Raw genomic sequence first — 27,874 nt, 5'->3', positions numbered from 1 at the left:
CAGGTTGTTACTGCAGTATGCTGCCATGGCTCTGTAATTGCAAAGGCAAAGTAGTCAAGGTAACGCTTTCTGAAATAACCAGTTCAGGGCTAATGACTTGACTGTGTAAACGACTTAATCCAAGTAATCCCGGGTCTCTTTGCCCTGAAGGAAAAAAGTAATCGCAGTAGCTTTGTCCATAAGTACCTTTAAGCATTCCAAGATGTACTGTTGAGGTAAAGTCAGATTCCTCTGCTCTTCAGGAGGAATATACAGAGGAATATAATTCAGCTAGTAAGAAAGGGATAATGTCAGTATGAGGGATTTAAAGATGGCTTTTTCATCACTATTGTCTCCGTACCCTAAAGACTTTTTGGCCCCAAATGACTGCTATGAGACTCAGCAACGGTTTTCTTCCATTTTCAGTAGCCTTGGCAATGGTTGTCAGTTACAAAGACTATTAAAGAAGATAAAGAAAAGGCATAGCAGTTCTACTTTATCTAGTAAACAGTTGACTCCAGTCAGTCCTCAGCGCACACATTTCTTGGTAGATCCAGGACTGGCTTCTGTTTCAGCTTTATCATCTGTCCTGGGAAGGCCTCTTGTATCTCAAGTACCTGAACATTTTATTGAGTCTCTGTTGCTGATTTGATGTTTATCGCCATTTATCCACAGATGATTTTACTGCTATATTGACTCTATTCAGAAAGCCTTCCAGACTACTATACTACAACTCCCAAAAATTTCTTCCTGAAACCACAGGTCAGGGAAGTGAACATGTGTTTTTGCACAAAGGTGGCCTCTTTTGCAGAATGACAGTAGTTGCATGAATTTTTCATCATTCAACGTTCCCATCTCTAATTGGCTGCTTCAGAGGATATATGTGCAGTGGTCAATATCTTAGCTTTCTGTAAGAAATTTATAGGTCAGAGATTCACAATATTCTGGATCTAGCCTTTTTTTGCGGTGGGTTGGTTTATCAGTGTGCATCAGGCTCAGAGCTTGCTGGGCTGTTGAAGCCCCTCACCCAATGAAGTTTGTTTGCTTTTCCCATTGATTTAAGATTGTGGCTTAAGGATATGATTTGAGGCCTGCCGTTTGTCTGTTAGCCTCTTGCTGTCTAGGAGCTTGTCAAATATCCTTCCTCTGATATCCCACAAGGAAAAGTATATCCTGCCAGCACGCTGTTCTTTACATGAACCCACGCGTGCTCTGACATGGGACACGTGTGCCTACCATGTCACCCAAGTCCTTTCATAACCAAACTGCCCTTCTCCCACTGACTGCTTTTCCATGTGGCCTTACAGGTTAATCCTGCCTTCTTCAGAGCAACTTGTTCAATTTGGAAGATCTCTGGCTTCTGTAAAGCTTTGCAGAATCAGTATTTTCAAGATTCTTGCATCAAAACCTGATTATTTTTTTTTCGCACCTGTCTTTGTAGCCACATGTGGCAATGGTTGTGTTACAAAGAGCTTGACATTCTTTCCGTCCTGCTCTCACTAAGTATAAGAAAGGAGACAAAATGTCAGCAAGAAAGCAGACAGACTGCTTGGGACTGTGAACTGCGGTCTGTTTAGCCTGTGAGAACTCAGTGCTAGCCGGGGGGTTGTCTTAGATGCCACACGGTTCAGTCAGTGCTGCTCCACTGATGTCACTTTCATTTGCATTTGCTGTAGTCCTGATCAGGTATGACTGCGGTGCTATCTGCTCTTACCATTGCTGAGTGAAAAGAACGTGGATTTCTCAAAAGATTCTTCAAACACCATTTACACACATTGCAGCCTTGTGACATTTCAGTTTTGTATTAGTGACGTGAATTCTTTCAAATATACTGGAGATCTGAGACTTGTCTCACCTCTTCTTAAAGATTATGAAGGATACTTATTTGTATGTTTTTTAAAGTATACTTTTAAAAGGGATCTAACAAGAAGAAAAATTAATAGCAGTGACTCACACAATCTAAATGTGAGGAATGACTCACCTAAAAAAAAAAAAAAAACCAACCAAACAAAAAAACCTCTGGGGGTGAATTTCCAACAATATCAAACTATACTGTAACCACTTTGGCTAGGGCAGCCTTTGCCGTTCTGAGATCCATGAAGCAGTGCCCTGAGGGAGACTACAGCCACCATCCTCCAGCTGTGTGTGCTGGAAGCATAGATGATTAAAAAACAATCCTGGTAGACTTTGGTATTCGAAGCAAGGAAAGAATGTTGTGCAGCAGAAACAAGAAAACCTCTAGACAACATACCTCGGAGATATAGGGTAGCTTATAGGGAGAGTAATGGGATGAATTTAAGGAATAATTCAGCAAGTATTACAAAAAACGCTCAGGAAGTTCCATCACCACAGACCGCTGAATGTTACGAGAGCATTGTGGAAAGGCTGCTACTACTCAGTTTTGTCTTTTGCTGTTGGTAAGATACTGGGCTAAGCACGTGCTTTGGCCTGGTGTGACCATCTTTGTTACGTCGGTCTGTATTTTAGAGTGTATGTTCAGCTCAACCACTTCGGGGGCTATGTGGACATCCCACATCTCAAGAATATTCAGTGGTGGTTCTGATGTAGAATGCATGTGGATGAAACTTGAAAAATAACTGTTGCTGATTTTAAAATACCCAGTTCTCAAGATATTCTGGGAGCGTGTACTTCTGATTTTGGGCTTTGATAAAACATGGAATTCTGCCCAAATTTGGGTTCTGTTTGATTGAAAATATTCAAGACTGCATTGTGCCATTTTTCGTCCTGGGTGACTGGGTATAAGGTGTTGCTTGCAAAAGGTTTGGGTATCATAGGCATGTGCGGTGGGAGTAGAATGTAAGTCTACTCAGTTACTGTGGGATGAGTATGTCTTTTGTGTATTTTAATACAATTCTTTATGAGCTTAATGGTAATGTAGTAGTATTTCCTTTCTGCTGAATGTTTGTGTAATAATCTGGGGGGGGTTTATTAGATTTTCAGAAAAAATTCCAACAGAAGAGAAGGAAAAGAAAAGTGATATTCTTAACATTTTTTCCGTTGCTTCAGGACATTTATATGAACGTTTTTTAAGGTAAGGAAAGGTAAAAAGGAAAGAATGTGATAGCAGTACTATCGAATTTCATTACTATACTAATAGTAATAGTAATATACTAATTAGCAATAGTAATTTACTATTACATTTCATCCTAAAACTAAGAAGCTTAACGAAACTGTCTTTTTAAACAAAGTATAAAGAATCAATTGTGAAAACATAGAAAAGTTTTATACAGTGAGGATTAAATTAGTATTTGAGAACAAAGTGATTCAATGTATAGATGTTCAAAAATACCAGTATTCTTAGAAGAAAGAAGAATGTTCTCCATGTCTTTCATGAGTGCATGTGTGAAATGTGAACGTAAAAGGTGAAGTTCAGCCTCTCTTTATAAAGACATAGCAGAAGTGACTTCATTAGTTGTATCTGTCTATGTTTAGTCCAAACTATGGAAGCTACTACATGTACATATGGTCTTAATAAACAGTGGTTGCTTTTAAGAATTCTTACAGTATGGCCTAATCTGTTCACAACCATCTCTGTTACTTTCCTGGTTTGAGTACTTGTCTATAGGCATCAGTTCTCGTGATTTTATTTCTTAGTCTGATGCAGTTTGACCATCTGCATTTCTTTCCTTCAGCCTACAACAACCTTCATAAAGGGAAAGACTCGTTTATTTTAAGGAAGAAAAAAATTAATTCTAAAGCATCCTACATGCTTCTTTACCTTATTTTGAAGTTTATTTCTTGATTATTTTTTTTAAGGCAGACTTGGCCTCTTTTAAGACTTTAAGGCATTCTTTATCTCTCTGATTGCACCAAACAAATGCCACAATAGTAGGAAAAAAAAAAAAAAAGGAATCAAAAATAGTGGGGTTTAGTTACCAAGGGTTTTCTGAAGAGGATCTTAACTTGAATTGTGCTTTCTCTTTCCCACTGTTTTTCTTTCAGCAACCTATTAAACTCAGCCAATATATTTCTAAAAGAAGTTCTCTCAGTAGCCAAGTTAATATAAGGTATTAGTTATTCTAATTTTGTCAGGCATGTCTTAGAATAAAACTTGTTAACAGATCCACTTCTGAAATTGTTCTTTCTAATACTGCTTAGCCAATCTGCATTGAATAAGTCCATCTCAAAGCAGTCTCGAACACATGCTCTTTAAAGCTTTTAATTAGAAGTAGACAGAAACTTCGTCTTAAACAGAGTTAAAGGAAATTAAACTTAGAAAGCTTTAGCACCTTTTAAGTGCAGTAGAAATTTAATGACCTGTGTGTATTTGTTTGTTTATTATAGACTTCTATTTCCACAGAATTATGATGCTTTCTGTCCTACGTCATACAAAATCACCAGTTAAATTTTGGTTTCTGAAAAACTACCTCTCCCCAACATTTAAGGTAGGAGCAACATCTTCCTTTTATGTATTCTTAAAAATGTTAAGTAGCTTTAGAAATAAAAATTACAATTGTGGTGTTATATAATTGAATTTTCACAGTTGAAAACGATGTTTGAATGCATTAAATACCAGTATTATTAAAGTCTTATGTGTGAGGTTCTTCTTTTCGGGAGCCCAGAGCCCAGTCATACGTTATAATTTATTCTCTTCCAATAGTCTCCAAGAGATTGGAGGAAATGCTTTTTATATTTGTGTAGCTGAGGATACTGCTAGAACTAAAGAAACATTTTAAAATAATAAATTATGTAGTCAGTAAGGCCAACACAGCTTCAACTGTGTTGTGACATTCCCTCTTTTTCTTTTGGAGTCCTTGTGTGTTGCATACACGTGCAACTAATAGGTTTTTTGGTTCTTCTTCTAGGATGTTATTCCTCACATGGCTAAGAAGTATGGCTTCAAGTATGAGTTAGTACAGTATAAGTGGCCCCACTGGCTTTATCAACAGACTGAAAAACAAAGAATTATTTGGGGCTACAAAATTCTTTTTTTGGATGTTCTTTTCCCTTTGGCTGTGGATAAAATAATATTTGTTGATGCTGATCAGGTAAGAAAAAATAATGCTGTATAAATATGAGGAATTTGTTTTGTCTTAAATTGGTGCAGTTTCAGTCTCTGTGGCCATTTTATCCAGACATTGGTCTCGTGAGATTATTGCAGTTGTACTGGCTGAACTGGCGGTGTCACAGAGGGTGAAATGTGATAATTTTATTTGTCTTTAGTCATGTAGAAATGAAGTCTCGCCACCATGAGCTGCCCTAAATTGCCTGTGAAGAGAGGAAGGCGTCTAGAGTTATGTGTGACCTTAAAGGTGCATTTCACCTAAGGCATATTTGAGTGATTCAGTCTCTGGGCTTCTCAGCTATGGACTTCTCCAGTATGGAAGGAGTCTGGGGTGATTAGTTCAGACCATTTGAACAACTTCTAAATGGCTGAAATTTTTCAAGATTAATTCTCTCTCCATTTTTCTAAAATTTGTATGCAGTCTTTCACTCAGAAATTAATATTGTGTAATATACTAAAAGGTAACATGCTGTCTCAAAACAGAGGAGATACTGAAGAGTCTATCACATGGTTATTAAAAACCTCAGAACAAATACCACGTTTCGGTCCTTTTCCAAAGCTTGAGAATAAATTAAATTTAGATCTAGCAATGTGGACTGCAATTTGCTGCAATTTCATCTGGATACGGTAGTAATACTGATTGTCTGTCCTAACTACTGTAAGGATTTTTCTGTACTCCAAAACGGCTGAAAAATTTTTGTCACCACTGATAAATTACATAAATTACATTAGTGGGGTTTGATGGAAGAATGATTGATTAGTGAATAAAGGACATATTACAAATGTCCTTAAAACATGTTTTTGAAAGTCCTTTACTACTAGATACAAAGATTTTTTCAAATAATGCAGTAATTTTGGAGTGCCCAAGTTATGTAACAAACAGGAAGGCATTTTTTAGAAGGGAGATATTCAGCACATTTGAAAGTTACACTTCTGCATGAAGGAGTTTAATATTGGGAAACCAGAAACACTGGTCTGGGAATGAAAAATTGCTTGGTTTATTTACTACTTAATGTGTTACACAGATGGCCCCAGAGTAAGCACTTTTGGTTTTAACTTGAACAATAATTTAGTAAATATCATTCCAGTGGAATATTTTATCTATACTCCACTGTTGTAGCGTCTCCATTTATTGGGGGTGGGGGAGGTGTGTGTTTGATTTTTTTAAAATCAAAATTAAACTTTGGGAAGCCTGCTGCAATTAACTGTCTTCATATGCACCCTTTAAAAATAGTATTAAATTATATATATATCATTTTTGTGTAGATTGTGAGAAGTGACCTCAAAGAACTCAGAGATCTAGACCTAAATGGAGCTCCCTATGGATACGCACCTTTCTGTGACAGCCGTAAAGAAATGGATGGGTACCGTTTCTGGAAATCGGGATACTGGGCATCACATCTTGGAAAAAGGAAATACCATATTAGGTAGGATAACTCCTTACGTATTTTTGTGCAGCTTGTGAATCTGATTAAAATCTGCGTCTTTGTATTGACAACTGAGGCATTCAAAAGTAATTGCCCTATAGTCATTTTCAGTAAGAGATAAGACATAAATTCTGAGGACATGTTGATTTCACTTTTTTATTGTAGCTTCAGCCACTTAATTAAAAAACTATATTCCTTTAGGATGGGAACAGGTTTTGCTTTCTTGTTACTTTTATTAACGTTATCATAAAGAAGGTGAAACTCCACGATTCTTAATTCTTTTTTTTTAATCTTTGTAGTGCCTTATATGTTGTGGATCTTAAGAAGTTCAGAAAGATTGCAGCTGGAGATAGGCTTCGGGGCCAGTATCAGGCTCTTAGTCAAGATCCAAACAGTCTGTCAAATCTAGATCAGGTATATATATGGCTTTAAGCAATTTGGGCTTTTTTCTTTATCTTTCTCAATATGCATGGAATTATTTTGTATCTCAGTGTAGAGGTTATATGATTCTGAAACTATTTGCTCTTCACTGCTGTTTTAGCACACTTTCAGGTGTGCATATGAGCACAGTTCAGAAGACTGAACACTGTGATGATTACTTGAAATAATTGTTTCATATGGAAAAAAAAAAAAAGAGGAAAAAACAGCATAGAGGACTGCTGTCCTTTTTATTTGTAGTTGTTCTGTGTGTATTTGTGTTTCTCCAATGATAATACCATAGTCTGATAGGTAATTCACATTCTTATTTAGCAAGAGCTTTTCCTCTTTTTTTTCCATTAATGTAAATTAATTTTTTTGTAAACTAATTGCTAATGCACTCTAGTGGTTGCTGTACGTGGTCATCCTGGGGTGACTACTCTTCATTTATATAACTTCACCAATATTTTTTTTAAAGATAGGTGGGGTGAGTCAGGGTGCAAGTCACAAGCATGTTTAATGTCTTGACTATCAGTATACTTATTTGATATAATTTTTCTGTACTAGTTTCTATATTTGAATTAAATTATATACCTTTCATAATGCAGCTGTAGGTGCTATTTTATTGTCACATTTAGCAGTGTGAATTGGCAAAAAAAAAAAATGTGACTCTACTTATTTGGGTACTGACATTTATTTTCAAATATAATGTAGGGTTGCACATGTAAAGGAGCTTACAAATGGATCTACCGATTACCCCTGGCCAGGGCATGTGCGTCATACGATCAGCTGAGGGGTTTCTCATTTGTAAATGCTGCTTCCTGCATTCTGCAAGATACTGGCTCTGAATTTTCACGAGAGTACTTGAATTCTTATATAAGGTTAAAAAAAAAAAAATAAATTTAAATGAAGTAAGGAAGATAACCAGAATAGCAATTTAATAGCTTTTCCTTTTCATGATCATGTTTCTGGAATCCATTTTCCTAGAAGTCTAAATTTTGAGTACTGCCATAAATCTGGATTAAATGCTTTTGAGTTTTTTGTTGTTTTTTTTTTTTTTTTCCAAATTTGAGGAATGGGAAGGCAGTTAAGTTTTGCTCTAATAATTTCACACAGTCTGTTGTAGTATGACATGCAGTATCCGACCTGCAAGTATCAGACAGTAGTATTCCTTATGTCGAGCTAAGGAAGGACAGACGTAACTACAGGAAAAAATTGCTGGAGAAATGAGAGATGGAATTGGCCACCAAAATGAGCAGGACTTAAGTTTTGAATCTATTTGAAAAAGAACTAGGAAAATTTGCAGAAATGGTAGTAGGCAAAGATATTTTGCTTTTAGCTAGTTGCTTGATAACCAGTTACATTAAATTGAGTGCTAATTTATGATTTTATAAAATTTGTACAGGATCTTCCCAATAATATGATTCATCAAGTAGCTATTAAGTCTCTCCCTCAGGAATGGCTTTGGTGTGAAACCTGGTGTGATGATGAATCCAAGAAAAAGGCTAAAACAATAGACCTGGTGAGTTGATTTTGAGTTATATTAGTTTTATAGATTAAAATCTTTGCTGTCATTTCTGTGGCCTTTGAGATATACGTATGCCATGTCACGGAGGCAGCCTTGCTGGAAGGTACTGGAAGACTAAATGCTGCATCCCTGCCTCTACAATACAGCAACCTTTCTCCTTTCCACTGAGAACTCTCCTCCTTGCCCTGCACCAAATTTACTTACGTTGAAGCTGAAAACTGTACCCCAAAATTAAATGTTGCTTTCTGTAACCGGACGGGATTGGGTTTTTTCATACCCATACATGTATTTTCCCTGTCTGTTTTCCATGTTCAGCCAGGGCAGTGGAATTCTGATGGGTACTGTTAACTGTCTGGGTATTGTGTGCCGCTTTGCGCTCCCTACAAAGAACGTTCTCCCAGAACCCACTGTGTAGAGAACTTAATATTATCATGTTTTTCTCTGTCCATTTCACCACTACAAACAGGAGATACAGCAGAGCTTAAAAAGTGTCATGTCATTATTGCCCCCATTCTCATTTTTTTGACAACCTGCCTACACTGTAAGTGGTAATTCAGAGACATAATTAAGAAGAAAAACAGACAATTGGAATCTGGTGCGAATGTTCAGTATGTAAATAGTTTTGTTTTCTTTGTGTCTTTACGGCTGTTAAAATAAGCTTTTTTTGCACACTAAAGATGGGTGCGCTCCATTCAAGAAAGAATGAAATTAAGTTGCTAGACCTTCTTTCAATCCCCATTATCATGTAACTTCTTATGATTTCCATTTATGTTGTTTTATGGAAGTGACAGATACATTTTTCTAGACAACACTAGAGGAAGCATCACAAACTTAATAAAAATTACATCAGATTCAGTTTCAATATGCTAATTTATATCTTGCATTTCCCCGTGTAACTTTGTCTAAATCTTGGTAGTCTTGTGCTAGCCATGCCTCTGCTATCCGCATACTCAGGACCACATGGAAAAATAAAAGTATTTACAATAAAATGTTTTAAGTTATTTAAACAAGGTTTGTTTACAATTTGTGTTGTGCAATTATTTTTTTTTGCTGTTTTTTGGTGGTGGTGGTGGTGGTAGTAGTAGTAGTATTGTCAAGTACCTTGCATGCTGTTCTTCAATTAAATTGTAAATGCTGACAAATTTATTTTAGGGCAGTTTCTTGGAAGCATTTGCTTTGTTTATATCTAATGTTTCAAACTTTTAGTGCAACAATCCGCAAACCAAAGAACCAAAACTGAAAGCTGCTGCCCGGATAGTTCCTGAATGGGTTGAGTATGACTCCGAGATACGACAGTTAATACAGCAAATTGAAAAAGAGAAGAAAAATCAAACACCATTATTTCAAAAAGGTAGTTTATGTATATATTTGTCTGTTAGTTTTTAAAAAATAAATGCTAATATAGTTGAAATTAAGATCGGGATCGGTAGGCACAAATACTGTATTTGTGTAATATTCCCTGATTTAAGAGAAGTCGTGTGGGTTTTAAGAGTTGTGTGATGCTTCTTTATGTAGGAGTTACACTAAGAGGATAAACCCTTTTGTTTTGTGCCAGAATCTAAGAGAAAACATAGCAGTGTCCTATTATCGGACCTCAGACGCAACAAACTGTTCCACATCATCTGAGCTAAAAACATTAAAATGAAGCACATTAGCTTAGGCCTTAGAGAAGCTAAAGCTAATGTCTATTAAGCAGTAGGTCCCAGAGTCTTTATTAATTTTTCTCCACATCTCTCACGCTGGGCTTATCTACGCAGGGCCTTGTCACACCAGATAAAACGGTGGTTTTGTTAACAAATAAATGTTGGGGTTTTATTTTAATAAAATTGTTTTAAACTGAGTTAAATAGCATGAGGGAAAAAAACACTCATGTAGGACTTCCAGTAAGACTTGACTTGTTGGAATAATGTGGGGGCGGGGGAAAAAAGGTGATCTCTGCTCTCAAGGACATAGAAAAATCTTAGGAGATAAATATTTATAAGTGTTGAGTCAGGGAACAAATTCACTTTTTGTTACAAATAACTCAGTACGTTCTATTCTCTGTGAAAGCGTATGGTAAAGTTTTAGCAAGGCTCCAAGAATGAAGTTGATGTTGCTGAACTGACTAGCAGTAAACAAAGGGCTTTTGCCACATTTTACAAAACTAGTCATTAAGTCGTTCTATAACAGGGTTTTATAACTTTTTTTTTGTTTTTTCCTTTGCTTACAGGTCATAAGCATGAAGAACTTTAGCACAGCCTCTAAACATTAGTGGTGACAGCTGAACAGTCTTCTGTGAAAGACTGAATGGAACTTACAAATGTTACATTGGCAGTATTTGTAACATTCTTTAACATGAAGTCAAATATTTTATAATTTATAGTGTTATTTAAAACATTTTAAATTAAATACAAAACCAGAAGAGAAATCGACAGGTACTTGATTTTTTTCTTTTTTCTTTTTTTTTTTTTTTAACCAGTGGAGTAGCTTTCCTAATTTCTCTGGTTTTCTTTTCCTTTGCTAAAAGACAGTTTGCCCGGAGGATTTTAGGATATAAAGAAGGATGTGTTCAACTCTTCAAAGATACATTTTATCAGTCTGGGGGACAACACACACATTATATTTAAATGAAAACTTCTGTGCATATTACATGCATTAGTGTATTTAAATAGAAAGAATGTTGTTTATATGTCCATAGTTTTGTCCCTGGAAAATGCTGTGGTCACAAGAAAAAAATCTCAGTGTAGCAAAGATAAGACAGAAAAAAATAACTTGTTTAATCTAGACCATACAAATCTAAGTCAACTCAGAAGCTTGGAATGTCACTTTTCGTTTATTATGCAGGACTGCTGCACTCTTGCTAATGTTAAAAAATAATTTTTGATGCTTGGGCTCCTTCTGGTCACTTAAATAGTATGTCATAAAATTCCATTATGTTTTTTGAGACTGTTTTCCAACCAGTATATCTTGCATCAGAAGGTCAGTCCTGAAAGCCGTTTCCACTGGGTTTTGATTATCATCATCCTGTTTAGAACTGAAAATGAAATAATAAAATACATGAGTAATTTTGACTATCGATCAGTGGCGTCTCCTGTAATTTTCTAAATGTGTGTTCACAAAACTGTTGCTTTAATGGGCTACTGATATTTTGATCCCACAGATCGCAGCGAAAAGTTCTTGCAGTACACGTATTTGAAAATAGGGAATTTATTTCTTCAACTGAAATTTGATGCCTTAAACGCACAATCTGGGCTGTGCTGGTTTTGGAATAGATCGGATATGATCACAGAATTCTTACAAGAGCAGCAGCTTAACACAGTCTTTGTCTAAATGCTTGAAACTATAAAAGATAAGGTAATTTACACTAAGTGGGGGAATCCATAATGAATTGCATAAAATTTCCATACCAGCAAATAACTGAATAAATAATAAGAAAAAGGAAGCATATTTTGTGTGTACTGTCAATGTCATCAGGTGCTGGTTATTTAAAATTTCTTACCAGCAAAGCAGGATTTCAAAGACTTGCTCTTAAAATATTTTTCAATTGTTAGTAATATGAGACATGCAAATGAATTTACAGCTTTTTAGATTATTTTTTTTATTGTATTACCTTTGTGCATTCTGAACAGTTTTAACATGCCACAGAGATTATTTAAAGGGTCTGTTGTGGGCATTTTCTTTGTATGAAGTACTCAACAGAGTATTTCCTGTGTAACTCAATAGCAATGATGAGTAAAGCCTCCTGTCAGTCCTCTTTATCTATCCCATTTAAGTGCAGTAGCTCTTTGGTTACGCTTGTCCTCCAACGTGGTTACTTCAGGGTATCAGGCAGCACGTCAAACATCTGAACACAGAACCGGGAGTTGGTATTTGTATGCTGTACGGATGCACTTATCACTGACTGAGCAGCTGTATATGCATCGTTACTACAGATTCAGTGCACAACAAGGGAACAACTGATACTTCACGTCAAAGAAAAAAAAACATTTTTCAACTGCTTGCTGCTCTTTCTTTTTTTCCAAAGTTTATGTGTCCTTCCTGATGCTTTGCTCTACAGCATTTCACATTGACCTGCCTTGGAATTTTGTGCTTGACGTGTACATTGGAAAGCTTTTTTTAAGCCAGAAGTTAAAGGTTTTTATCTCTAAAAAAGCTTAGTTCTTTTTAATTATGATTATCTCTGTGGGAAACTTCTGTTACGCAGTATAAAAAGTGGATAATTTATGCACTGACTTCTTTTTAATTTTATCTGTAGCATCCTGTCCTTTTTAAAATTGCATTATTTCTACAGGATTTAAAAAAGAAATAGCTCTTTAAATGCTATTCCCTTAAGATTACTTAAATGATTAGAATATAATTCTTAGAAATGTAATTTCCCGGAGATATTTTGAAGATTTGAAAGATTTCAACCATTTTCTATAGTATTGTATTTATTTGTAAAAAATGTCATAGTGTTTCTTTTTTTCTATGTAATACTTTCAAGGAAAGGTCTCTCTTGAGGTACATACTGCTTTGTGAAACAAAGGGTCCAGCAAACATATTCACTACTCTTCAAAGATACCTTTAAACCAGAATTTTGAATCATTAGCATATTACTATATTTTTAATACTAAATCACTGGATTGTGTTTGTTATGCAAAGTATTAAAAGGTGCCACTGGAGAAAACCTCCCTTCTCTTCTGTTCTACTGGTTTGTATCGCCTGACGCCCACTACACCCGTGGTTAACAGGTCCGAGGCCCACCACAAGCCTGCCTTGCTGCTGCTGCCGGAGCTTCCCCTTCCTCTGCTGGCCCTGCCTAACCGCCTGCCCTCATCGAAGATGTCCCATTGCCACAAAAGCCAAAACCCTCCCACCAGCCGGAGGTTGGTGGGCATGACACAGCCCTTCCGCTAACTGGCAAAAGGGAACCGAGGGTGCTGCGCGCACCGGTCCTCTTCACCTGCGCCCCCAGCGCCCTGCCGTCAGCTCAGCTCCTGCCCAGGTTCTGGCCTGTGCTGGCATCTGTGCCCAGGCGAGCAGAGGACAGCGGTCCGTGTCCTCTTTTCAGGCAGGGGCACCCTCTGGCACCACCTCGGCAGCCTGTGCCTGTTGTGCCTCCCCATCAGGCCAGCACCTCGGTGCCCCCGAGAGTCACCCACTGCACGCACTCGTCACTTCTTTTTGCAGCACCTGCTGTGTGCTGCTGGCAGCTTCCCCTCACAGACCGTGGGTGCCCACGAGGCGGTTAAAGCTTCATCCCCGGTCTTGGTTTGTAGTGCTGCTGGCGAGCTGGGTGCCTCTTCCTGCTTAGGCTTTGTCACCGCAGGGTGGAGGTCTCCGTTTGCTCTGGGATTCCTGGCCCCAGTGCAGGAGTCGCCCAGTTTCCACCAGAGTCAGCACTGCCAGGCCTGACTGCCTGCTGATGGAGACCTCAGGGTTGGAGACCTCCGCCGCCTCTGTTGAATGGCGCATTCCAGCAGGTCCTTGTCACACACTGCAGAGATGTTGGAAAGGCTGTCACACAGCCAGCTTTCCCTGGTCATCACTGTGGCACTCTGGGCCCCGTTTGGGGCTCTGACAGCTGTAAGATACCGAGGTCTAGACAGCTTGTGAAATGCCTTTTGCTAAAAATAAATTTATTGTTATTTGTGGCTTCAAAACAGAGCACTGCATTCACACACACACCCCCCCTTTTTTTTTTTGACCCAAACGCATTAATAAAATTGTGTAGATACATGGTGGCTGATCTTTTATTACCAGATAATTAGTTTCTTCCTTTGCAAGAGCTACTAGTTTATCTATACAGATGAATACACAGAAGCTTGCAGACCTGGAAGTGCTTGGTGTCTCTACGCCTTTGAGGCGCTTTGTCTTTTGCAGATACCACAGCACGAGGCGCCGCTTTCCCAGCGCAACACCACTGAGCAGCACATGGCCGCTGATGAGCAGCGCCCCGAGCCACAGCTGTACCGCAGGAAAGGGCTGTGGTAGACACTCCAACAGGACCAACTGCATCCTGAGCCAGCATTAAGACTTCTTGAAAAGATGCAATTTTGCCCCCAGAACAGAGCCAGGTACCCATCGGGGATGGTTTGTTGGTGTGTAAGGACAGAAAATGAAATTGTCTCAACATCACTGTTTCGTGACCGCCATTTTCCTGTTGGCGAGCGCAAAGGACATAGTTTGTCTACTTTGCGACCACAACATCCTGGTATTGTCAAGAGCCTCGGATGAGACAACTGCTGCTGGAGACAGCAGCCTGGCAGAACCGGGGCTGGGGAGTCAGCACAGTAACACCTGGGCACGCGGGCAGAAACGGTGCAGACTAAACTATTTCAGAGAACTGGGCGTTTTTTGGGGGAAATGACGTGGACTGAAACCTGTAACTGCTGGGGCTCCACTCACTCCTGGGGCTTGGCGGCGCAGAGGACTCCACAGGCTTCACCGACTCCACCTGCTCCACCTGCTCACCTCCACAGTCTGGGACTTGGACAACTGCGCCGAGACAAAGCATCGCTGGAGCCCTATTGGCAGTGAATAGGTGCACCTCTCCTGTTCCCTTGCTTGGGGATTCTGACTTTCTCTTCCTCTCCGTCCTATCGCAAGTATCAGTTGTTGTAGAGAATAAAACTTGTAAGGTTGTACGGCGTCTGGCCTCGTCTGTGCCTTAATCTCGTTCTTGGGATTGTTTAGGAACGTCCCCGCTATCAACTTCCGATAGCGGATCGGGACAGTCGAATGCTCTCCTCTGCGTTCGCGGGAGTGCCGCCCTCCCGCTCCCTGCTCCACTCCTGGGAGAGGGGGCAGGACCCAGCGGTGCCCAGCCTCACAGAGCAGAGCCGCGTTTCAAAACCCAAGTGTCAAGTACCCAAACGCTGCCGCTTCCCTCCGTCGCTCACTTGGTAAAGCCTGACACCTTCTGCATGAGCTGCTTCAGAAATTTTCATGAGCTGTGCAGAACTGCTTTGGGAGCTACAAACTTGACACCTGGGGAGCGGGAGGAGGGAAGAAAGGCAGACAGATAGATACACTGCAGCGCTTTCTTGTCATCATAAATATCTTTATTGTGAAAAATACCATAAAATAATTCCCACAGTTCTAGAAAAAAAACAGTTCTTGCTTTTTAGATTTATGATTTTTTATAAAGACATTTCGTAATTTGAAACATTCAATACCTCTCCAGCTAGCTTTACTTATCCTTCTTAAACCATAGAACTGCTACTTTGAGATTTGCCGAGGGCCAAACAAAAAAAATTCTCCCCTTTGTTATTTTATGGATAAAAGTGTGTATCACAGAGCAAACAAGCAATACCTTACAGTAAGGCACTTTTAAATACAACTAAACCTGCTATGCTAAACTGGCCGGCTTCCAGCAACACTCCTACCCATCACAGCCCTAAACAAATAATAACTCTTATTCCAAACACTGGTGTGAAAACTGAAAACAATAACAAGCTTTATTATTTTTTTTTTAAGTTTAAGCTGACACATTTTCTGCATCCGTCACAAGTTTGAGCTTTTAAATTTGTAATTTCACTTTGAATCTGTTTTAATACTGATTAATGTCAGCATTAAGCACGTACACCAAGTAAAATATGCTCCCCTCCACCTTCATCCAGGTTATTAAAACTGAAAAAGAGAATTCAACAGAGAAAGTCTCCATCTACATATAGGCCAATTATTGCAGCGATGCTTCATGCACATTTCAGGGTTTACAAACTACCAAGACATTTATTTCCATGTTCAGTTATTGAACATTATTGCACTACGGACACCCACTAATAAATAAAAAGGCAAATTCAGCTTCCTTGTGTGCAGCTTGCACCATCAACACTCCGTGTTTTCAGCACTTGAACTTCTAACTTCACACCAGGAAACGTGTGACCCTGCCTGAGATCCTTGAAACAGAAACGCTTTCTTTTAACACAGCTTTGTCTTTCCGTATCTTCAGAAGTACCTTAGAGCCAACAGCCAGGACCTGCTCCCTGAAAAGCAGCGCTGGACCAATAACCCTTTCTGTCACCAGCTGCTGCTTCGTGTTACGGTGCCCCCTTCTCCACTGTCACTTTTTGTTTTCAAGACACCGTCTTCCACAGAAGGAGCCTATGAACAGCATTCACACACGAATCCTTTTCCTCCTACTGACTCACTCAAGCCTTTTGTGACTCGATGTGGAATTTTCCCTTTCCCATTCACTCTCCAACATAATCCTTTTTGTTCCTGACTGCATCCAGCGCTTTTCACCTTAGAGAAACAAATCCGCACTGCTCTAACATCAGCGCCTCGTGTGAATAATTTGCTCGGGAAGAACCATTTTATTCTTTCCCTAAAAGAAAAAAATCCAAACCTGGGAAGCCGTTTTCTCAGCTGCAGCTTTTAAAACAGAGGAGGGAGAGGGATGAGTACAAAGAAGCTGAACTAGGGTCACCCTCTGAAAGACGACGTATCACTCGCAGCACTTCCCTAGCGCACACAGACGGTGGCTGTGGTGGTTGCTGTGATTTCCTGACACCCAACAACGCTCCTGTACGTACAAAATACGACATATTGCTTACACCGGCCATTCAATGCTAATTTAAGAACAGCCCCTTCTGTAGTGTAGAAGGCGATATAAAAGCGTTTACGTGTACAACCGACAACCCGCAGAGCAGCGGCTACCTGGCCCCAGGCAAGTGCAGCTGGGCCGCCTCCCCCCCAGGGGCAGAGGCCAACGGCCAAGAGAGGCCGCTGCAGACGGCGGCCGCCCACCCCTCTTTTCAGTACTGCGAGCACACAGCGCACGCGCGGAGCCTGATGCCGCAGGGTGACGGGTTAGTTACTGCGCAGCGTGTCCATGTCTGAGCCCTAGGGGTCCCATGAGAACCATGCTAGCCCAGCGGTGTGAACAGCCTCCTGTACAGGGTTTGAACAAAGAGCTTTCGGACCAGTCAAAAGCAGAAGTCAAACTTTTAGGAAGTCATTCAACTTGGAAAATACCTGACACTGGAGTTTTAACAGGCTGCTGGGGTGGTTTTGTACCATAAACTTAGAAATTGCCACATACACTTTTCAGCTCGAAGATAAGTTTCTGCTGAACAAACACTGACCTTTAAATTACTGTTGAAAAATATTTTACAAAGCCACAATTAGGTTTGTGAAGTACTTAAGGCAGGAGACAAGGGTTATACTTAAATAGTAACTCTGATGACAGCAATAAAAAGCCCCCTTTCAGACCAAAGGCCTTATTTGCTGATTTCATTTGTTTTACCGAGGCTGCTTGCGCTTTCAAATGCCATGAGCTGAAGCGAGAGACGATTCCTACCAACTGATTATTGTTTTCCAGTTAAAATCCAATCAAGAAAACACTGATGAACTGTAATTCTTGCATTCTAAGACAATGGCTGCTGCTGAGACTCACCAGTACTTAGGATATATTCAGTTACAGGATGAGAAGACTCCTCACTCTCAGCAGCTACAGTCCCGTAACACCTCGTACCGCATTCACACCGTTCAATCGATGACACTAAACCAATTTTAACTACGTGCTATATTTTCATATAGAAAAAATAAACCAGACTTTTGGCTAATGGAAAATTAAGTCCTTTTCGCAGTTGTTTTTGCATTACTGTGCCTGTTACACAAAATTACTTCAATTTCACATAGTATTAACTCACTGTTGCATCACCTAGCAGAAACGAAGTCGGATTACAGGGTAAAGCTAGAGTTAATACCGCATTCCTGCAGTCCACCTGCCACGCAACCTGGATCGGTTCTGAGTTTATGTACAGAGAAGCAACACATCGCTGCATAGCTGGGGAAACGTCACATCAGTATTTTTGCTCAAATCTCAAGCAGGTATTTTCTTAAAGTGCAAACTACTCAAAAGTGATACCTAAACATCCCAAATCACATTCCAAAAAAGTCTTTCTGAAAACATCAAGTATATTCTTTTACTTTCATAGTTGACAATTACCGCCAATGTAATCATCCCAATTCATTTCAGGTTAATGAACAAAGCGAGTAAACATTTTCAAATATAATTACTTACAAGCAATCTTCTTTCAGAGCGATTGTTCAGACCGTCAGCACGCAGCCCCTTCACCCTACCCATGGCACTGCCGACAGTAATACAGCGGGTGGGCGCTGGGGCGTCCTCTGAGGAATACTGAGAGACGGATCATTCTGCTGAGCACGACGACTAACGATTTGTTAACGTAGAGACTACTGTAACTACCCTTTCCATGTTTATTAGGCCCCGATCCAGGAAAATATTTACATGCATTTTTACCTCTAAGCATATACTTCAGTCCTAAATTTACGTTTAAGTGTTGTCCTAAGTAGCCTCTTACTGTTTTTTCCATCCATAGCAATAAACGTGTCCTGCATTTTCACAACAAATATATAGGCAGTAACAAACCCCCGCAACCAGTACGTGCTTGTCAAGTTCACCGCAAAGCAAACCCTCTGAATACTAAAAGAAAGGAGTTTCTCCTAGTGCAGCAAGACTCTGGGTTAAGGACAACATTAGAAATTAAGATTTTGGGTCTTGAACTGAAAGACTTTTTATTTTTCAACGAATTAAGTAAAAAACAGCAGCAGCCACCAGAAACAGTCTTGGCTCTAACTGAAGTGAAATTTGAATGTAAATGGTCCTCCTCCAGAACCAAAGGGATTGAATCCTTGCCACGTGTTCCAGTTCCTGTGGAAAGGGTTGCCTCCACCCTGCTGACTCTCTGCATCCAGCGGGTCCTCCCCCGCATCGAACTTCCGCCTCATTTCTGCGGGGAACAAACCAAGGTGGAATTACGGCACAGCAGTTCGGGCAGTAACACCAAGCATCTCTGATGACCAACAACCAATTCCCAACCACCCCCCAGGCCACAGAGCCGCAATTACCACTCTTACTGGCAGCATCTGTGGAACCCAATTACTCCGAGTTTTTCAAAGCTGTCCAGGAGACTGGCAGAGGAGGAGACCAATCCATGAAAACACTGTACGAAAAACTTCAAACAGGTCCTTTCGTTTAAAACAAGGCACGACGGTACCCGGCTGCTCAATAGGACAGGTCAGAATTTCAACGGGGACGGGACAGTTGCACTTTGACCGACTGCATCCCACAAATAACTGGGACATTTTGTCCTTGATGAATTTATCGGACCTATTTTCTCAGAGCTGTACAGCTCACTCAGGATTGTCCGAGGACAGACCGTGCTGTATCCTGCCAATTCTTTGCAACTAACAAATCATAATACTGATCCTTCAACAACAGCACCGAAGTTGGCATGCAGAGCCCCCGACTTCTTCAGTCGTCCCCACATACCAGGCAGGCAGAGCGCTATCCAGGGGACAGCAGCTGGGAGGCAGAAAGCATGTTCTTTTAAGTCGTCTGGGCCAGCAGGGACAAAGCTGAAAGCCTTCCCCAAGACCCACAGACAAGGCACAGGCTACAGCCTCTACTATGCGAGTTATCACACCGCCATACAACTTTCAAGCAGCCTGCCAGTGCCACAAGGTTTATCATCACTGGCACTTTTTCAGGACAAGTGAATTTAATCAAGGCAGAGAAGAGAAACAAAGGAGTTAAAGGGGGACTCGTGACACTGGCTAGGGGAGGAACGTGGAAGGTGGCCTCAGAATACGCCACAGCCCTACGATAACAGGCTTGCACATCAAAGCTCAGAGATTCAGAGGTCCACAGGCTTCGCAGTTTTTCTTTACATAACCAACGTGGTCAATAAAGACAGAAAATGACTTGAGAAAAATATCTGGTTGAAAGGCGAGGATGTCCTGCATTTAGAGAGGGAACACAATGCAGATGGCACTACAAAAGCCAGATACAACCAGTGTAGCTTTTCTCGCCCAGCTGGTTTTACAGGAATGGTAAACATGACATAAAGAACAGTGCCAAGGAGAAAGTAGGTGCTAGAGACACTGATAGGGCAAACAGCATCTCAAATGCTTCCAGTGTGTCAGTCTCTTAATTTGTTCAAAATCATGATCAAAAATCACGTTAACACAGAAAAAGGTTTTCTGACCAGAAGTGTTTGTAATGCAGTTCACCACTCTCTGATCCTTCCTTCCTCCAAGAAAGTCTGAGCCCATCTCCCTAATTATCACTTTGATGATCCTGGAGAGCTCAAGATAAAACACTCCAAATACCTACATCTTTGACATGCTTCTCTCTTTTCAGTGACCATACATGAACAGCTTAGAGACAAGAACTTACCAGATGGCTCTGGTTGAGCATTGTTGGGTGGGGGGTTTTGGTGGTGGGGGTTTTTTTTTTGTTTCTTTTTTTGGGTTGTTTTGTTTGTGGGTTGTTTTTTTTTAAAGGAGGTGAAATATCACCACCACCCCTTTTTTTATTACATTCTCAAGACTGAGCGGTCCAACCCCTTCTGTTCATCTCTTGGTGAGAGACATCAGATCTCCTGGTCGCCACACCACAGGGTCTCCCAGGAGAGTGACTGCACTCTGCTCTTTTTGTCCCCCGCCCAGCAGACACTGTCACACCTGCCAGGGCTCCTTGCTCCTAGGGACCGGGCTGGCCCCAGGAGACTGGCCACACACCAGCAAGGAGGGCATCCTCTCCCTCAGGCTGACAGAGCCGAGAGCCCCGTCCCTGCCCTCGGAGGAACGCTTTGTTTGCAGAGCATCTGTTGGTGCAATACATCTAGGCTTTGACGCACACCAGGGCCAATTCTAAGGGCTTCTCTGAAGCACTTCAAGTGCTGTTGTCGTCTAAACCTTGTCTGCAATGGAACTTTAAACAGAAGGAGACACCCATATCGTTGAAGTAAGCATCTCCAGAGTTAATCGATCCTGGAAATCTCTGCAAGATGATATCCTAAGAAGAGATCTTTGAAATAATTATTTACTTTAAACAAAAGTCACTGACACTCAATAAATAATTGCAGATTTACACCTGACTTCATGCAACAGATGGGAAAGCAATGCACTAATAATTGCATCCAAAGATGGATGAGGGGAGAAAGGGAAGCTGTAATGCTTGTTACAGCTTACAGTTGCTGCATTTTTACATTGTTGTTAAAAAAAGTAATTAAAAGAAATGAAGTCACTGCATAAGAACAATCATTACCTGGGTCAGTGAGGACTTCTTTAGCAGCTGCTATATCAATGAATTTTTTCTCTGCTTTCTTCTTTTCTTCCTCACTCTGGAAGTTATCAGGATGCCATTGGGATGCCAGCTTTCTGTAAGCTTTTATGATTTCCTGCTTTCGAGCATTTCTGGATGCATAAAATTACAGATGACTTAAAATTTTCAAATTGTTCATATGCCACACTAGTGAATTGACACTTATTTTAAACACTGAGACAGTAATTAAGGGCATCAGGAAAATTTTGAGGTGCTATTTAACCTTCTGTAGGTGGTACTGAAGATTCTTTACACAAAAAACGGAGGAAGCAGTTTGCAACTTTATACAAGGATTACTCGCTCTTTCCTTCACCACCAATTTACTTTCAATGGAAAGATGCTACTGCCAGCTACTATGCAGACTACAGTTCCCAGTACAAAGAGTTTACAATCAGGTAAGTAACAAAAAGCACAAAAAGTAGAGATCAAATTAGTTCATTATTGGAAAGATGACCAATACTAACTCAGAATTGGACATTTGTTTGGTCCTTATTAGAAAGAGAAGTCGTTAGTTTCTCAAGGTTAATGCCACAGATATCTTAGATACCTTTCAGTTAGTCCTTTCAAACTCTTCCAATCTATCACACTATCTGCCATAATTTTATTTTTTGTTGCTTTCAGTAATTCTTTCAAGTCTTCATTTCTTTCTCAATTCATTCAACCAGCTCTTGATCACCTATACCAAGAATTTCTTGCCAAGGGATTTCTTTCCTTCTGAATGTTGGGGTTTTTTATTCTTTCTAAATTAATTGTAAACAAATGCTACTTAAGAGCTAAACACTGCTAAACTAGTATAGTAGGAAAGTGAAGATAAGATACAGGAAAAAAACTAATACTCAGAAGAACAAATTCAAGTGATCAGCCTTAGATGTACTGGTTTAACCAACTTTCACGTCGTCATCATCATCTCAGATATTAATCTCACCTTTTTACTCCTAAGATTTTATAGTAATCCCTCTTCTGTGATTGTTTCAGCATCCTCTGGGCACGTTCTAGCCCCTCCCGAATCTGCTGGTCATTTTCACTATTGGCTTGAGCAGTCTCATAGTCTTTAATAGCTTTTATAAACAAAGTGAATGAAAAAAAAAAGATTACACAACTCTTTACAAATTCAATTTAAAGAACTCAACCACTCACCAAAACTGAAGTTTTGCTATTCCCATATATAAACAGCAAAACCTTTATTTCAACTTGCCATGATGTTTTGTTTTTTTTTCCAAATTAGAAAACCTTGGTGTAGAAGAGATTAATTTTCACATACTAATTAGGTAAGTTTCCTTTCTTCAGGTTCATCACACTTTTTGGAAAGGAAAGAGAGGAGAGGCAGGTCAGAACACCCTCTAGATGTTATATTAGCCACACGGATGACAGTAACAAGCATCTAGGACTGGGACAAAACAGAAGTCAAGAAGCAAGTTTTAGCGACTAGTATCTGAAGAGCCCACTGCACAAGGTTAGTCCCACACTGCTGTTCAACAGAAGGATGCATTATACAGAGCCTTTAAATTAACACTGCTTCTTCTCCCACCACCTGCACTCCAACATGACAAAGCCTCTTCCTCTTTAGCGACAATAAAGATGGATTCCAGTTTACCAGTAAATTCACAGTCCGTGAAATACAAATATTTGCTTTTTACACCTCTGCATAATATGCAGTTATATTTTAAGGGGTTTTTTTCCCTAGAGGCATGTTCTTGCCTTTATTTCAAGAGCTGCATTTCTCAGGAATGAAAGCAAGAGCGGTGCTGTAAGGTATTCATGAATTTCTAAGAAATTCCAGGTCTAGATTTTTTTTCCTGAAGTGAACTATATTATCATAAATGGTAACTGAATGCTGAAAACACCAAGTTTAAATATTCTTTGATATCAAGATTTATCAGGGGAAGCAACTGCTGAAGTCTTTAATGAGGCTGCTCTTCTTTCACTGTTATAAACCTCAAAGCCTCATTTGCAGATCCCAGTCTCCTAGGTTTCTCAAGTTAGACAAAGTACTTGCATCAGATTATTTCCAAGCAGATGCTATTTCTCAGCAGGTGTTACATTTGTTTTTCACTGTTTCTGAGCAAGACAGCAGGAAGTGTTAATGAATTTGTATTACCCAGACATCCGATACCACTGCAATCTGGTTTTGCTTATTTAAAAAAAAAAATTCCAGAAAGTATTTCTAGTGCCCCACCAATTTCATACGCTATTATGAACAAAACAAAATTTCTGTTCATTTGCACGTCACTGGACACTGTCATTTGCTGCTTGAAAAAAGCATTTTCTTTCTGCTGACATTTTTAGTAATTTGTCCAGTCCTTGAAAACATCCCGAACAGGAGCATACACCAATGTGTGTGCCCAATTCATTATTTTTATCAGTTTCAACAGCATGTAAGTGCAGGGCTATTATGCTGCTTTAACACTCTAACAATTTTAAGCACCAGCATACTTCACCTGCTTGATATAATAATAGCAGGTCCCATCACAACACCCTGCCAAATGCAGATCAGATTGCTCAACTTCACTGAGCACCACATCATCTACAGCACGCACCGTTGCTGGAAACCAAGCTGTTCAGGGTCAAGTATTTCTAATGACAGTACTAGATTTCTCTTTTTAAACGGACTCCCTTATTTAAAGGCTGCAAGTATTAAGCATATGGGAAGGTGCGTTTTTTAGTGCTGCACACTGCAGAGGGAATGTGCCCAGCACACCTGACGGCAAGTACATTTAACATGTCTTCTCAACTGGAGGAGACTTCAAATTTTGATGTACTCTCCAGTGTAGCAATTTCCCTCTTTCAGCGAGCTAATTGCTCTCCCCACCTGAGGGGTGAGGGTTGGAAGTAGGATGACAGCTTCCTGACCACAATAAGTTTGCTATGAAACCAGGAGACTTATTATTAATTCATGGTATGTCAAGTGAGATACTTAATCAATTCCTTTCAGTCACTACTTCTAAAAGAACTAGTACCTCACAAACAGACGCAAGAATCACTGCTGAGTATTCCTGGCCTGCTATTTCAAAAAGCATCCTTTCTTCCTTTCACCCTGTCCCACAACAGGAAAGGAACAACCCACTCCCAGTATCACTTTCAATTTAAATACTTTAGTCAAATCTAACTCTCCTTCTTTCAATACAAGAGTTTTCACCATCTCTCAGATAGCAATCACATTGGATCTCTAAACACCTTAGCTCAGGCTTTCCCATTTTGCCTGCATCTTTCAAACAGAGTGACCAAGACTGGCCATTATTCCATATGCATAACTAATCCCCTATCAAAGACAAGTAACTGCAGACAATCTATGTCCATGCCAGCTCTGTCAGAGGAATAACTGAACTCATTATGCTCTTACTGACATCGGGACTGTTTCCTCTACGGTGGGGTGGGGGCGAGAAAAAGGATGTCCTCACAGATTTTGAAATAGCAAGGGTTTGGGGTTTTTTTCTTCTTTAACAAAACTTGTGCTGTACGCTTTAGACAGATAGACTCCTGTACTTATGAGGTAAGCCAGAAAGGGAGTCATTACGCATCTGTCTCTGTAGACAAGTGCTGGATCTCATGTGATTATAAAATAATTAAAACCATTTGATGGGAATCAGAACTCAGCAATACATACTGAAGTGCATCTTGAACATTTAACAATAATCACCTTCAAAGTCCTGAATTACAAGTACTTCAGAATTTCCCGTCTTTAAACAGGAAAATAGGTGCCTCCAGCTTGAAATTTTCTTGAGGAAAGAATGAGAATCAGCTTGCCCCTTTAAATATGAGACTACAATTTTAATTGCTCTACCGTTCTCTGCAGCAGCTAGAAATCAGCCATCGCTTTATAGCAGTTAAAACCAAAGGATAAATGAAGACACCTTCAGGCAGACTAACATTAATGAACTATAATACTGTTTATGGAGGCTCTGCTGGAAGGCAGAGTGTAACTACAACCATCTTACTACTGTCAAGGGCAGGAAGAAGGCAGGGGATATGCTAAACAGGGATTTGCAGGAGTACAGTTCCACTGTAGCATGGTTGTGCATTCAGAACCAGGCTAGGCCAAGCCCAGCAGGCTCCAGCCCAAGAAATAAGCAATCCTAGATCCCAGGTGTGTCCTCTCTGTGCTTCCTTATATTCCATAATAAGGGAGGCATTTGCTCCAGCACACAACAAAGCCGGCTCTGTGCATCTGTACAGGATCTTGTTACAAAACTTTTTTTTCCTCTGACTTGTAAGAGTTAAGTCCCTGGAGGTATTTAAAAAGATCTACTGATGCAGCGAGCACTTGGGGACATATTTAGTGGTCGACTTGGCAATGCTGGGTTAGCAGTTGGACTCTATGATCTTAAGGGTCTTTTCCAACCTAAACGATTCTAAGATTCTATGCAACAATATGCATTTTATGGAAACCCTGTACGGAAAAATGCAGCCTCAGGAGTAGAATCAGGTTACTGCTCTTAGCAGCCCTAGAGACCCATGGAGGTGAAGCAACAGCTGTTATCTTCCTCTGCCCTTGAACACATGCTAGGGGATAGAACAGTATTGTTTCACGCTGCCATCTAAAGACATTAAAATGGAGTTTCTAAAATGCATTTACATCACCCAAGTATTACCTTTTATCTCTGAATGCAATTGTCTGACACTGCTGATCATATAAAATTGTGTTTAAGTTGAGTAAACGGTACAGTCTCATAAAACATCCTGAACGTAGCCCACTGTTGTAAAGACAACTCCGTTGTAGATAAAACAAGTATATTCCACTTTAGCTAATCAAGACAAAATTACCAGCAGGTATTTTTGTAAATCTGCAACTACCAGTGCTGATTAGAGATAACAGCATAGCATAGAATGAAAGTGCATGTTAAAAAATTTGCAACACTGACTGCATTTTAAATGCCCACAAAAAAAGTATGTGCAAACTGCAATACAACTTTACCTTCTTCATACAGGTCTTCCAGCAAATAAGCTTCTGCTCTGTCTTTCAGGGCGTTCACATTGGTTGGTTCCAGTCGCAGAACTTCTGTACAAACTTCTATTGCTTCTGTAGCCTGCTGATTCTAAAGGGGAGAAAGTAAAACAAAAAATCATTAGCTGTGGGGTTTGGTGTGGGGGTTTTTTTGTTTTGGGGTGGGCAGTGGTGTTCTAAAGAACTTCAGAGATGGAAATAAATGAAATTACCTTTGATAAGCAGTGGCAGATCCTTTCTTTGGCACGAGTAGCATAAATCGGGACTCCTGGTTCAGTTTTCATTACAGAATCGTATTTACTGATAGCATCTTCATACCTGTTTAAATCATAAAAATAAGCATAGTATCATGACACATAGTAACTATTTCAGGGTGTTGTAATTATTTAAAAATTTTAAAATTCACAGATTTTCACATCCTTCTAGCAACTGCCTTAACTTCAATAGGCTTAAAGACGTGGTGTGAGCCAACTGCATGAAGAAAACTTTCAGCCAATTCAAGAATTATATCCTTGTTCCCTTTTCTGTGCTATGAGACAGAAGAGCAGACACTATGTCTGGTAGGCTTTTGCGAAAGATAACTCCTACCATCCCTCACTGCGCACAGCCAACAGTCTCTAGATTTGCCTCCTGTCCAACACACCACTCTGCACTTGGAAAAAAGCATCTCCCTCTCTGATATCCAAGATGGACTAAATCTGGTGTCTTGCCGTCAGCACTGTACTATTTGCATTTCTTGGTACAAAAAGAAAAAGTTCTTTATGCCAGCTTGAATCAGGCAGTTGTTTTCTCCCTTCCTTCTCTGCAAGTCACGAAGTAAAACGTGTTTTTACTGTGAAGGTTTCAAAGATGCTAAAGTTCTATGGTTTGAGTAAGAAACAGATTAGAAGATTCACCTAGAAGTGCAAGTGTGCAATTGAACCTATGGGTTTCTATGAACCAGAGATTCAAGCTCTCAGAAGACTCCCTGTAAGTGTGCTAATACTGGATTAAATAGAAGACTAAAGTGAAAAAAGTCCAAACAGACTCCTGACAATAAGATTTGTCTTCAGTTGTCCTGATTTACATTCCTGTTGTACTTCATTTTAAAAAGCCACCTTGACAACATTTGATCACTTGTTATGGATCCTTTCAGTTGGATGTCGTGTGCTCAGGAACACGTGAAACTGAAATAAAGCAAGAAGCTGAAGAATACAGAGGTACTGTCTATCATTTAACAAGGCACTACAGTTACTAGGTGATTTCAGTCTAAAGATGCAGTCTTTTAATCACAGAACTTTTGAGGTTGGAAGGCACTTCTTGAAGGCCATCTGGTCCAAAGCCCCTGCTCAAGCAGGGCCACCTAGAGCAGGCTGCCCACGACCAGAGAGATTTTGAGTATCTCCAAAGTGGGCAGACTCCACAACCTCTCTGGGCACCCTGCACCAGTAAAAACAACGGGATACTGGGAAGCATTTCC

The 27,874-nt window shown here is 40.0% G+C and overlaps 2 protein-coding genes across 2 annotated transcripts in view; one reads left to right on the top strand and one right to left on the bottom strand.

The window, feature by feature from the left end:
• Positions 1 to 13,022, top strand: part of UGGT2 (UDP-glucose glycoprotein glucosyltransferase 2) — a 90,360-nt gene extending 77,338 nt beyond the window's left edge. Inside the window, exons 32-39 of the mRNA XM_037377847.1 lie at positions 2,933 to 3,031; positions 4,301 to 4,385; positions 4,806 to 4,988; positions 6,272 to 6,432; positions 6,732 to 6,846; positions 8,255 to 8,371; positions 9,584 to 9,728; positions 10,587 to 13,022. Coding sequence (XP_037233744.1) covers positions 2,933 to 3,031; positions 4,301 to 4,385; positions 4,806 to 4,988; positions 6,272 to 6,432; positions 6,732 to 6,846; positions 8,255 to 8,371; positions 9,584 to 9,728; positions 10,587 to 10,609 — 928 coding nt within the window. The 3' untranslated portion in view covers positions 10,610 to 13,022. The remainder of the gene's footprint in view (positions 1 to 2,932; positions 3,032 to 4,300; positions 4,386 to 4,805; positions 4,989 to 6,271; positions 6,433 to 6,731; positions 6,847 to 8,254; positions 8,372 to 9,583; positions 9,729 to 10,586) is intronic.
• A 5,231-nt stretch (positions 13,023 to 18,253) lies between these two features.
• Positions 18,254 to 27,874, bottom strand: part of DNAJC3 (DnaJ heat shock protein family (Hsp40) member C3) — a 31,806-nt gene continuing 22,185 nt past the window's right edge. Inside the window, exons 8-12 of the mRNA XM_037377848.1 lie at positions 26,628 to 26,733; positions 26,386 to 26,506; positions 22,399 to 22,531; positions 21,417 to 21,565; positions 18,254 to 19,095 (exon numbers count right to left, since the gene is read on the bottom strand). Coding sequence (XP_037233745.1) covers positions 18,938 to 19,095; positions 21,417 to 21,565; positions 22,399 to 22,531; positions 26,386 to 26,506; positions 26,628 to 26,733 — 667 coding nt within the window. The 3' untranslated portion in view covers positions 18,254 to 18,937. The remainder of the gene's footprint in view (positions 19,096 to 21,416; positions 21,566 to 22,398; positions 22,532 to 26,385; positions 26,507 to 26,627; positions 26,734 to 27,874) is intronic.

This window comes from Falco rusticolus, chromosome 2, assembly GCF_015220075.1.
Source record: "Falco rusticolus isolate bFalRus1 chromosome 2, bFalRus1.pri, whole genome shotgun sequence".
Classification (NCBI taxonomy): Eukaryota; Metazoa; Chordata; class Aves; order Falconiformes; family Falconidae; genus Falco; species Falco rusticolus.
Note: the sequence above shows the minus strand (reverse complement) of the source record. Positions and strands in the feature narration are given on the sequence as shown.